The 13749-nt window shown below is 40.2% G+C and overlaps 1 protein-coding gene across 1 annotated transcript; it reads right to left on the bottom strand.

Annotated features, from left to right (window-relative positions):
- Positions 1-2450: 2450 nt before the first annotated feature.
- LOC122754532 (pleiotropic regulator 1-like) lies at positions 2451-5400 on the bottom strand (the record flags this gene model as incomplete). Its single annotated transcript, XM_044003063.1, has 2 exons — positions 5374-5400; positions 2451-3314 (listed from the first exon to the last, which is right to left on the bottom strand). Coding segments are annotated over exons 1-2 (891 nt in total), but the record flags the coding sequence as incomplete, so codon positions are not given.
- Positions 5401-13749: the final 8349 nt, after the last annotated feature.

The raw sequence follows: 13749 nt of genomic DNA on the forward strand, positions 1-13749 counted from the left end.
GCTTTCATCACTAATTATCCTAGCTTTCTTCAGAGCACAAGTACCAATGGTAGGTCAGTATTTCTAGGTACATTAGACCAGAAAACATCCTCAGAATTTTTCCTTGGAAATTCCAAGGGAGACCTTCATTTGCACACTTGGAGGGGGAGGGAAGGCAACTTAAATATCATGTCTAAACTAACAAATGAATGGAGCTGGTTCATGATGAGCTGTTGGCATTGAACAACTGGCTGTATTCTGATGCTGGGAAGAAAGAAAAGGGAATGCACAGGAACAGGATATGGTATGTTTTTTTCATGTTATGCTCTAACTTCAGGGAAAGCTAAGGATCCAGGTGTTCATTCGGAGTCTCTGGTAATAATGCTTCTCTGAAATGTGTGAAATCTCTGTATGGGCATGTGCCAGAATTAGTACTTCCCCCCCCCCAACTGAACCTCAATAGACCCCTTATTCTTAACCAAGCCCTAATGGACTTAATATCTTATCGGGAAAATTTTCCTTAGGGAAGTATATCATGCCCTTTGGTCTGTGGCAACTTTGTAATGCTTCCATACCCTTTCTGGACATAATGGACACAAGATAATTCAAGACTTCCTCACATTGTGCTCCCAATGTCTAGATGCCAATGGGACATATGACCCTTTTCAAGGTTATTTGTCCTAATGCCATGAAATAAATCTTCGGGCTTTTTTTCCTTGGGTACTCAAAGCATTCTGTAATGCCTTCTATACAGTGGAAAGAACGCTGGCTTTGGAATCCAAGGACCTGGTTTCCAAATGTGACCTTGCCATGAATGAGCAAATTAACATGAACATGGGGAAGGGATATGAATGTGGGCAAACAATCCACTTTTTTTCTGGTCTTAGATAATTCCTTTGTAACAGTGGGGGGGTGGACTAGCTGGTTTATAAGGTCCCTTCAGTCTGAGCTTGACTGATCCTATGTTAGCTGGTCAAAGCCATCACAAATCATTATATTGATGTTTGCTTAATGTTTGCTGAATTGGAAAAAAATTCCAAGAGGAATTTCAGTGAAGTATTAGCCACTTTTGATGTTTGATGTCCTGGAGTTTGACTGTTGCTCAATATAAGGATCAATAGATAAACAACCCACAGAAAATAAGGAGTGGAGAACCAAGGGAAAGATGGACAGGTTGATATCTCAAGAGAGATAGATTAAATTGAAAGGAAGGCTTCATGGAAGATATATTTCTTGAGATGAGCCTACAAATTTCATCAGGTACTGCTAAAGTATATTTTGGGCTTCAATGATCTGCATGCTTTGAAGTTGAGGGAAGATGGGAAATGGGGCAGGGAGTATTGTACAAGGATCCATTCTGAGCAGCCTAGGCAGTTTTATCCAAAAAAACCTAAATTCAATTTGTTGATAGCCATGATACTTCATAGCTCAAAGCATCCAATGTTACCAGTGGAGTACTCCAATCCATCTGTGATCTCATACATATGGTTGTTTCTTCCCAAGATGAAAATCTGTACCAATGCCTGCTCAAACACACCATGAAGTTAGTGAGTATCCTCTCCCAACTTAACCACTGTATGCCTTTCCTGGGTTTCTCCCACTACAAAGATACTGATGGATCTTGGATATCCACATGTGACTGGGCCCTCTTGTCCTATGCTAACTTCCAAGATGATCATGACTTAAGGGCAATGGATTTGTTCCTCTCCGCTTATTTCCTTGGATACTTATGCAATAAGTATAATTGGATCTTTGATTACCTACCTTTCTCTTGTTAGTAGGATTGTGAAAGCTTACTTAAGGCTTTCTCATCTTCATCAAGGATAACCAGGGAGTATGCTGATATCCATATTTACATCTATGTAATTGAATGTCATTATCATTGATTAAGCTAAGTGAGGAGAACCAGTAATGTATTTTTTACATTGACTCAAGTAAAACCAATTTGCATGTTTTTTTAACAAAAAAAAAGGCTAATATCTTTTACCACACAGTAGCCAAAGTTGAATTGGAGATAAATAGCTTTGCCTCAACTGGTTAGATCAGTCAACTAGTAGAAGACTGAATTTGGAGGGCTGGATGAGCACCTGGTTAGAAGGTTGAGGGGTTCAGCAGTCCCTTTGTGGTCACCAACTGGGGTTTTTAAAATCTAAATGTGTGGTTGCCTTAAATTAGAAGCTCTATCACCAGTCTTTGGGCATTAAGACTTTTCTTTTTAAGAAAAGAGTTTATTGTAAAATGTGGTGAAGCAGTAATAACTTCTTCTGAGTTTCTGCTTTATAGTCCTATACAGAGCATACAATATGACTAAATGCATTTATTAAAGTCAAAATAAAACAATGACCCAATTATGTCCATGTTGCCACTTTACAATCTTTTTCTCTTCGGCCTCAGACACTTAACACTTACTAGCTGTGTGAACCTGGGCAAGTCACTTAACCCCAATTGCCTCACTAAAAAAAATAAAATATTTTTCTCTTGATAATTCCTGGTTCCCAGCTGACAGGATGAGTTTCCTCCATGGCTGAATCATCTTCTCTGTAGACTTTAATGATTTTATCAGCTTCTTCAGTCAGTAATCGACTTTGAGACTGGTCAAATGCACATGCAAATATTCCCGATTCACTGTCCAAAGATCCAGGCTGCACAGCTGCGTGTACTCTTTGGAAATTATAGCCAGTTCTCCAGTCCCAGAGATGCATAGTGCCATTATCCTCTCCAGATACCAGCACTCCATCTGAATTCACAGCCAGTGCATTAATTATAGCATTATGACCAGAAAGGTTTTGGATGAAGTTTCCATCAGGGAATTTCCACTGTTTGATATTATCTGGAGAACCAGATGCAAATGTGTACAGTCTTGGATGCAAAACCAGTGCCCTAACTGATTTTTTGTGATTCGTTAGTGTGACACGTGTTTTTCCTGCCACTAAGTCCCATAATCGTATGGTTGAATCATGGCTTCCTGTAATGATCTGTGGTTCTGCAGCTTGACACTTGACTGTAGCCACTGCATTTGTATGCCCTGCCAATGTGTGTACACTGGCTTTTGTCCTCACATCCCATACCCTTGCAGTTGAATCTGTACTACAAGTCACAAGTACATTGATGGTTGGGTGCAAATCTAAACCATACACTGCACTTAGATGTCCGTGATAATGCCTGACCACCTTATTGTATTCAAGATCCCAGCACTTCACCTGTTTATCTTCTCCACAGGAGAAGAGGTAGGGACTCCTTGCACTTACTGCCACTCCTCCCACAGTACTGATATGTCCAGTCAATGACAGCTTTAATTTGCCACTAGCCAGGTCCCAGATCTTTACAGTTCTTAGCTTCTGAGAACAATACCTTCTTAAGGGCCAGCCAGGTGTGATTGCAATCTAATTAACTTCAAGTAGGCTAATCAACAAAGTCAATCACTCACTTAATCAGTTTAGATTAATCTCCAAATGAGCCTTTGAGTTTCTGCCAAAATCCCATTATTTTCTCACAGTTAGGAATAAATATGTTTAGTTGATTGAAGTTGAAAGCCATATTGCAGAGGGTTTAGAAGAAAGTGAGTGGAGAGGAAGTGGAAGCATCAATTGTAGACAACCTTCTCTCATAGTTTAGCTGCAAAAGGGAGGGAAGATCAATCAGCACAATGCCCTCCTCAAACCACAATGTCTAGAAGGATCTCACCAGCTGAACTCTACAGAACATCTGTCATTACACTGGTGAATATTTCTGTAGACATTCATCCCTTTGTTTTATTTCTTGCTGGAAATAATTATTGAACAATCTTTTCATTAATAATCCTTCCTGTATCCATCACGGAATCTTTGTATAGTCTTAATATATATGTGGAGGGGGTTAATGGAGGGAGGGAAGGCTCTTTTTGAAGAAGACACTTTACTGCTGAATTTTTCCCCACTCAATCAAATGCTTTTATTTTTTTCTCACTTTTAAAATAATTGACAACATATGAAATAGGATTTTGTCTCAGAATTAATTAAACTGTGTCAAGAACACAAAGATAATAAGCTATAGACAATCACCTGTGAGTACATACTTCTTTTTTTTTCTCATCATGGCCAATCACTACCTTTGGGAACAATTCTCATATAGATCTCAAAACCTTGAGAAAAGGAGGCTCATGGGTTGGAAATTGCTGTCTTCTTGATTGGCTCATTGATAAAAGATATTGTCCACGTCTTGCCCTACTCCTACTTCCAAGTCTGACTTTGGTATCAGTTCTTCCTCACAATATCTTGAAAATCAATCTCCTAGTGCTTTCAAAATTATCACCTCCAATGTGAATTTCTTCTCTGAACTGAGATCCACTGTTCTTCTTGATTCATTAATTTGTTTAATTTTTATATCAAATTTACTCCCTTTCAGAAGGGAATATAAGAGACAAAGTTGCCTAGGATGGGTTAGGAGCAGCAGGATCATGGTCCCCAAGGCTGGTTCTCTGTACTGGGATATACAATATCACTTTGTCTTGTTAAACTGAATGGAAAAAAAAAGTTTAGCAAAACTAACCAATACATTGATACAGTCTGATATTATGATTGTTCCACACCTATAGTGCCCCCATCTCTGCAAAGAAATGAGATGCCTTCTCATGTTTTGGAAGGAGGGAGCAAAATTGTTCTTAATTACTTTTTATCTAAATGTCCTTTCCATTTGCTTATTAAGTACACTGGTTATTGAGGTGTGACAAGTATAATATTATGGTTCTTCTACCATACATACTGAGGATAGGCTTTTATCAAAGTCTGTCATTTTGAGTTTATCCTTTGTCTTCCTAACATTATCCATAAGTGCCTTTAGAATAACCTAACTTTTATGGGTCTCACAACAATTTTTTTTTGCAAGCTCATAAGATAATAGATTTAGAATAAAAGACCTTACTGGATATATAACATTAACCCAATCCCATCCTCACCCCCATTTTAGAGATGAGAAAACTGAGACCCAAAGAGGTCAATGATTCTCTCAAGGCCAAATAGGTAGTATGAGGCAGAGCCAAGATTCATTTTTCCCTCAACTACTTTTTGCTTTTTTTTTTTATTAGGCAATTTTACTTGTAACTTTTTGCCTCTTTAATACTTAACAAATATGCCTGCACCTTAAACAAGTATTTTCCTTAGCTGTATTTGCCCAAAAAGTGTGCTGACTCCTTGTTAGTTATACTTTGTTAGGCAATGTTAACAATCAGACTCGATGTTTTTACCTTTATCCATTTCCTGTTTTCCAAAGCTAATAGCTTGCTTTACCTTTGCAATAGCAACAACCTGACTTAATTAGGGTTCAATTTCCAAAATACTCTCAGACTACAATATTTAAGCGAGTAGAGTAATACATAGTAGCATGAGAGACTTCAAACCAGATGCAACTGCTAGTTACCTCCTTCTCCCCACACCTCCCAGCCATTTTAGGAGCATGAAGAGTTTCCTTGATTCTGGTCTTAGAAAAGGTATTTATAAGCTCCTGGATGTTCTTATTAACATGAAGTTTTGAGTAATTGTAGTAATTGTAAAGGGTATCTGAAGGATTGGTTTAGAGAACTGAATTGTGAGGAAGAGACACAGTGATTGCAATAATTTGAATAAGTCAGGAACTGAGGGAAAGGGGGAAAGAAGGGAGAAAAAGGAAAGAAGAAAATATTTGGAGCAAGAGATGTGATTCTATGATCTTGTGTGTGTGGGAATTAATAAGTAAGAAAATCACATAGTATACTTGGCCCTGAAACTTTTTTTTTAAGTCTAAGGTAGCCAGGAAGGGATCATGTTGGTCCAGGTTCTAGGAGGTCAGAATCAGCAAGAGTGGCCCTCATGAGCAAGGGTTGGTGAACTCTAGTCTTATAGGGAAAGTAGTTTGCCCTGACCCCTGTCACCCTGTCTATGGTGTGTGGGTGGCCCTGGGACTCCAGGTATTGCTTATAGCCAGACAGAGGTCAGAGGCCCTCAGTTAAATCTTGTTTCAGATTGAAGGGGCCACAAGAGACGGGGCTGTCCAGGAGGGGTTAGGACCAGCAAGGTCATAGCAGTCCAGCTGCTGGCTCTCTAAGAGGCTCTCTATACTGGGATATACAATGTCAACTTCCCTGAGGTCAAGGTGCACATATATCCCCTGAGTCCAGATCATGTTCATCTGAAATCCAATAGCCTGCCTTCTCTGGGCGATGAGCTGTCTCTTGAAAGTGCTGGCACATTAGAAATGAGAGTGGACAAGCTCATGATCTCCTTTTTCAACATATTTGTTACCCACATGTCTTCTAGTCACCCCAATCACCCTCCCGATTTCCAGAAGGCTCTCATTTCCATCTGAGAGGGGGGTGGGAAGGGGTACAGGATGATGTTTGTTAGAAGAGCTTAATTCCTATCTCTTGAGAACTGATGGCTAGGTTTTCACTCTAGGAAATTCTGTAACAGGCAGAAAGATGAATGTGAAGGAACCTAGGAGTTCTAACAATTCCCATCACCCCCCTGGCTCCAGAAAGTCATAGCACCATTGTCTAGAGTCTCTAAAAAAGAAAGGATCCTCAAAATGCTACTTTTCAAAGTCCCACGAGGCAGACTTTAAACCCAGGGGCTCCTCACCATTTTTGTGTCCTGGTGAAATTCATGGACCCCTCAGAATTTTGTTTTAAAGTAATCAAAGGTAATACAATATTTCAGATAAAGGTTAAGGAAAACAAAGGTATTTTTCCCCAACCAAGTCCATAGATCCCCTGGAATCTCTCCACAGCTGCCTTCCCCAGGTGAAGAAGTCCTGCCTTAGACCTATCGAACCATTGGCAAAAACTGGACAGAGCTGAACCTGCTGGCACACCTAAGAGAATTGTAACAGCTATCATAGGATAAGTAAGGTATCAGGTTTGAGGGGATCAGCTCAGCCAACAGGGAGACCAGCAGCCTAGGCACAAGCGGGGGACCAGAGGATTAATAAGAATATAAGTGTCCTGAGCATAAAGATTTTTAGCAGTTTTGTCATTGTATCCCCTACCTAGTTCAGTACTGAGTACATAACAGGCACTTAATAAATGCTTTCTGAATGAATTAAGAGTATAACTAGGGGGCTTCATTGATTGTAGGACAAAGCAATTTTAGGATTCAAAATCAAATTCAGTGAGACAAGTTAAATGACCCCATGAGAGCTTGGGTGGAAAGTAGGAGGCTGTTTCCATCCAGATATGACTGAGGGGTTGTTAATGGGGGATGATGGGTAGTCTTCTAATTGGCTGCAGAGCCAGAAGAGCTGATGATAAAGGAGGGGGATGAGCTGGAAGTCAGTATTCAAACCTACCATCTCTTACCCTCTGTTGTGGCTAAGAAGAGGAAGGACTGCTTTCAGCCATCTTTGAGAGGTAAGGAGCTTATTCCTTAGTCAGTCAATGGTGGCTGTGAAAACATGGCCACTTATGGCTATTTTGTGCTTTCTTCTGAGTAGGTCACCATGCAGCAATATGGAGGTGCAGATGTCCAAATAGGGGCCTTGTGACTTCAGGAGATCCATAATTCCCATGGCCACTCAAAGCTGAATGGAGGTGATCGCAACAGCAGTGGCCAAAGGCAGAAGGAGCATCTGCCTCAGAAACAGAGAGACACTGAACACAGAGACTCTGAGCAATAGTCAAAGAAGAGTAGCTTTAAGAAGGATGATCCTTTGTACCAAAGTAGAATTCTGACTGGATTCAAGAAAGGACATCCCAGCCATAACTTAAGGAGCTATGTGAGTTATCCCCACATGTGTATTTCTCTACCATTGGTTGATCCTATTATTTCCATGTATCTAGGGTTATTTGTAGAAGATTGGGACTCGGGCTTTGGGGGGGAGGGGATTTTTATTTTTATTTATATCATTTTTAATTTATAGATTAAAAGATATCTTCTTAACATAGTATAATAAAAAGTGATTGCATGTGAAACTGCAAATCTTATGTACAATTTGCTATTCCTTTTAAAATGTCGAGTACATTGTTTTCTTCCCTTTTTTCTTCCCTTTCCCTCCCCCACCCTAGAAATGGTTACCATTACACATAAATAGGCATGTGTGTATGTATGTAAAATTATTCTACACACCTATTTATCAGGTCTTTCTCTGACTGTAGACAGTGTCTTCCTTCATATGTCATTTTCAGTCAAAATGACTAATTTGCTCAAAGTCATTCTTAAAACTATTGCTCTTACCATATGCACTATTCTCTTGGTTCTTCTCATTTCACTTTTCATTACTTTGTACAGGTCTTTCCATGTCTTTCTAAGATCCCTGAGATCATCATTTCTTATAGCACAGTAGTATTCCATCACAATTACATACCACAACTTGTGCTAATAGTTCTTACTCTATTTTAAAAGTTTTAAGGTCTATCCAGCTGACACTATTGAGGGGTTTGCAGATTTGTGGGGGCTCAGGAGCAATAGTACTGGAACTTGGCTATAGAATCTATTTTTCTTTCTTTTTTTTTTTTGGCAGGGCAATGAGGGTTAAGTGACTTGCCCAAGGTCACACAGCTAGTAAGTGTCAAGTGTCTGAGGCCTGATTTGAACTCAGGTCTTCCTGAATCCAGGGCTGGTGCTTTATCCACTGTGCCACCTAGCTGCCCTCTTGACCATAGAATCTTGAGGGAGAATAGTGATAGCCACTTTATGGGGATCACAAGCTTCCAGTGCATGCTCAGTTAAGAGGGCATTAGGCAGACACATGAATCACCTTGTGTAGAACATGTTTCTGAGTGGTAGCTAAAGCTAGAAAGCTTAGCTCAAACATCGATTGTTACCCTTATGGAGTTCACAGTCCATCAGGGAGAGGGTGTACACAAATAATCCTATAGAATTAAATGTAGAGTGGTATGAAATAGAATGCTTATTAATCATCTAAAATCACCACAAAAGCTTTGAGGAGTGAGGGGATGTCATTAAGACCCAACTAAAATCCCACCTCCTCCTCTGATTCTTGCCTAATTTAGTAAGTTAAGATGGGTAATGATTCAGCAGGAAGTATGGTCATAAGAGGAATTGGGAACTGCATGAACATGAGGATGAGAAAATGTAAGGTGTGTTTGGGAGTTGAGGAGGCTCAGAACATAGAGCACATGGTGGTGTGGGGGCCAAATTAAATATAGTGAGAGTTAATTGAGTGACTCACCATGATATTGGGGTCCCGGAAATAATAAGGGACCTCTAGGTCCAAAGCTCCCTCCCCTCTGAACTGCCTTTTTAGATATTTCTCCCAGGCCAATAAGAAAGGAGCCTCACAGCCTCTTTTCCACAAATAAATCGGGTTTTATTAATAGGAATAAAATAAACAGCAGAGGTGAAATTAATAAAAGACAAGGGAATGGGGAAAAAGGTTAGAGTTAGGGGGATTATCCATTTTTCTAAGTCTATACAATCCCCAAACTCGCTTCCAGTTCAGCTAATTCAAAAGAGAAGGGCTTGTATGTTAACTCACCACCTGGGGTCCTTAGCTTCAATGGGAAATAGCTTTGAAGCCAGTGCCCAGAAGAAAGCAGAAGAAAGTGTGCTCCCCTCAGCAAGCATTTACTCCCCCTCCCCCAAAAAGGGGAGGTCCTTCAAACTCGATCAGAGTGGTTTCTCCTCCTGACATCAGTAGCACATGTCACTCGGGACAGGCCAGGAGTGGCCCATCCCAATCAGTCTGCCAAATTCCATTATTTTACCACAGTGGGGAATACTCTAACAATACTAAAAAGGGGTGACTAAGCACTGTCCCTAGAGGCAGAAGCCACAGGTTCACATTCTACATTCTGATGTTTAAAACCTGAGGCAAACTAACTTTTGGGGGCTTCAGTTTCTTTTCTTTTTCTTTTTTTGTTTGTTTAGACTTATTTTCCAAATTACATGTACAAACAAATTTTGACATCAATTTTTTCAAAACTTTGTGTTCCAACTTCTCTTCCTCTCTTCCCACCTCCTACCCCCAAGAACTCAAGCAATTCAATATACATGAGTAGTCATGGAAAACATCTCTACATTAGCTAGTTTGAAAGAAAGCAGATGAAAACAAAACTTCAGATTAAGGAATTGTGAAAAAAGTTTCAATCTGTTTTCAGATACCATCAGTTCTTTCTCTGTAGATGGATTGCAATTTTCATAGGTCCTTCAGAGTTATATTGCATCATTTCCTTGCTGAAAATAACCACATGCTTCCCAGCAGATCATCTAACACTATTGCTATTATTTCATATACAGTGCATTTCTCTCTGCTTCAGTTCATATAGGTCTTTCCAGGCTTTTCTGATAGCATCCTATTCATCATAACTTTTATATAGTACCTTAAACTTGACAAAGAATTTTCTTCACAATAGCTCAGCAAAGTAGGTACCATACATTTTACCATTATAGTCAATCATCAGAACTATTTCCCTCTATCCTATTCCCTTCCCATGATACTTACTATTTTCTATTTTCTTTTACCCTATTCCTCCTCAAGTGTTTTGCTTCTAGATGTCCCCTCCCCCATTCTACCCTCCCTTCATTCACCCTTCCTTCCTTATCTTCTTCCCCTCCTACTTTCCTGTAGGGTTAAATAGATTACTCAAAGGTCTTTGAGCTAATTCTGTGTTCTAAATTTTTCTTCCTCCATCCTCAACTCTCCCTATGAAATCAAGGAATTCAATATATGTCATACATGTGCTGTTATGCAGAACATCTTCACCGTCCTTGAAAGTGTTTGGCTTTTCCTTCCCCCAGACTTCCCTTTCCTCCTTCCCCTCTCACTTTTCCTCAGGGCAAAAATATATTACTATACCCACTTGAGTATGTATGTTCCCTCTTTGAGCCAATTCTGATGATAGTAAGGTTCACTCACTCCCCCACTTCCCCTCTCCTCCATAAGCTTTTTTCTGGTTTCATTCATGTGAGCTACCTCTCCCCAGTCCACCCCACCTTCCCCCTCCCCCAGTGCATTCCTCCTACCCCTCAAGCCCATTTTAAAGATGTCATCATGGGTTAGCTAGGTGGCACAGTGAACAAAGCACCATCCCTGGACCTAGGAGGTCCCAAGCCCAAATCTGGCCCCAGACATTAGACACCCCACCCTACTTGCCCCACAAAGAACAAGGATAAACAAAAAATAAATGCTTTCTAGATTGATTCCCTTCATATTCAGTTCAGACCTGTGTCTTCTAAGTGTATTATTCCTTTCAGCTACCCTAATACTGACAAGGTTCTTATGAGTTAGAAGAATTATCTTCCCATGTAGGAATGTAAACAGTTTAATCTTTTAATATCCCTTATGATGTCTTTTTCCTGTTTACTTTGTTATGCTTCTCCAGGGTCTTGTATTTGAAAGTCAAATTTTCTGTTCAGTTAAGTTCTTTTCATTACAAATGCCTGAAAGTCCTCTTTTTCATTGAACTCCCATTTTTCCTCTGAAAGATTATCTGCAGTTTTGCTGGGTACATGATTCTTGGCTATAGTCCCAGTCCTTTGCCCTCTGGAATATCATATTCAATATCCTCCAGTCCTTTAATGTAGATGCTGATAGATCTTGTTTTATCCTGATTGTAGCTCCACAGTATTTGAATTCCTTTTTTCTAGCTGCTTGCAATATTTTATCCTTGACTTGAGAGCTCTGGAATTTGGCTATAATATTCCTGAAGGTTTTTCTTTTGGGATCTCTTTCAGGAGGTGATCAGTGGATTCTTTCAATTTCTATTTAGCCTTCTGCTCCTAGAATATCAGGGCAATTTTCCCTGACAATCTCTTGGAAGATGCTATCTAAACTCTTATTTTGGTTATGGTTTTCAGGTAGTCCAATGATTTTCAAATTATCTCTCCTGGATCTATTTTCCAGGTCAGCTGTTTTTCCAAAGAGATATTTCATATTGTCCTATTTTTTTTTATTCATTTGGATTTGCTTGGTTTCTCAAAGTCACTAGTTTCCATTTCTTTAATCCCAGTTCTTAGGCAATATTTTTCTTGTGAGAGCTTTTGTATCTCCTTTTCCATTTGGCTTTTCAAGCTGTTGACTTTTTTCTCATGACTCATGCATCGCTCTCATTTCTCTTTCCATTCTTTCCTCTACCTCTCTAAATCTTCCTCCTATTTCTCCTACTTTCTTTTAAAAGTACATTTTGAATGCTTCCATGGCCTAAAACCAATTCATATTTTTCTTGGAAGGTTTGGATATAGGGGCCCTGAGGTGGCTATCCTCTTCTGAGGGTGCACCTCGATCTTCCTTCTTGCTAAAGAAACTTTTCATAGTTCTCAACTTTCTTTCCTTGCTCATCTTGCCTTCTTTTACTTGACTTTTAACTCCCTCTTACAGTGGGGCCCTACTTCCAAGCTACACTGTCCCAAGCTTAAGAGGGTCTCAGGTGTTTTAGTTTCAGGGAGGACAGGTTTTTCTCTCACCTGGCCTGTTCTCTGGTCAGAAGATAACCTCAAGCTAACTTGCTAGTTATCTAGCCCAGAGTGCTGTGGTGGTTCTTAGCTCAAAACAGCCTGTTCTCCTCCCCAACCTGGGCCTCCTGAAGCTGAGGATTTCTTCCTGGTTCCCTTCTGGGGTGGGACAGCCAAATTCCTCCTTCAGTGAAACAGACACCCTTGTATTTCCTCCCCTCCAGACCGCCCCCCCCACCCAGCCATTCAGCCTTCTCACTGACTGCAACCTCAGTTCCAGAAGACACTGGTGCTGCAGCCAATTTGGAGGCTAAGGGTTAAGTTCCTCTGGCACTGCATGTCTTGGTCCCTGTTGGCATGATCATGGGGTTGGACTCTACTCACAGCCCAGCGTGGCCCCCTTTAATCTGTCTATGGCAGGAAAATAATCGCAGCCAATCTTTTTGTGGGTTTTTCTACTCTGGGGGTTCTTTTATTGCTGTTTTGGGGGTAATTGTATGAGGAGCTCTGTGCATTTAATATCTTTCCTCTGCCATCTTGGCGTTGCTCCCCACCCCTGGGTTTCAGTTTCATATCCATTAAATGAGGAGGTTGGAACAAATGTCTCCCTAAGTTCCCTTCCAGCTCTGTGTTTCTTATTCTGTGCCCCTATGAAGATTAGAAATAGATGATGGTGACAAATTGTGGAAGGGGTTTAATTACAGGCAAATTTATATGAATTATAATTGATTGGGAACAGGAAGCCACAGAATATTATTGTGGAGTGGAGTGAACAAATCTACATGTAAGAAATTCTTCTGACAGCACTTCATCAAATAGATTGGAGAAGGGGCAGCCTAGAAGCCAGAAGACTTGTTAGAAGTCAACAGCAAATAATGTGAATGCCAATGATGTTCTCCAGCTGGGTGATAACATTGGTCATTGGTCCCCTTCTAGAATGAAGGGTGAACAATAACATCATAAGCATGATGACTTGCACAGAAATTGGATTTGAATGAGGAAGAACTATGAACTCAGGAGAGAGTGAGGTTGATAACTACAATGGCAAAACAAAGGTCAAGATGCAGTGGGTGACTACTGACATTAAAGAGAAACAGGAAAGGTCATGCAAGATATCTTCTAAAAGTAGAACCAACAGGTTTTGTTAATTGTCTATTCTCTGTGCTTCAATATTCATAGTCAATAAGATATATCCTCATGATTTGGAAGCTAACGAGCTAAATAACTGGTGATATCCATAATAGAAATACAGTCTAAGGATATGGAGGTAGGAAGGACCTTAATTTTATCACCTATTTCTTTTTTGGGGGGGGGGAGCAATGAAGATTAAGTGACTTGCCCAGGGTCACACAGCTAGTAAGTGTCAAGTGTCTGGGGCTGGATTTGAACTCAGGTCCTCCTGAATCCAGGG

Source organism: Dromiciops gliroides, chromosome 4, assembly GCF_019393635.1.
Source record: "Dromiciops gliroides isolate mDroGli1 chromosome 4, mDroGli1.pri, whole genome shotgun sequence".
NCBI lineage: Eukaryota > Metazoa > Chordata > Mammalia > Microbiotheria > Microbiotheriidae > Dromiciops > Dromiciops gliroides.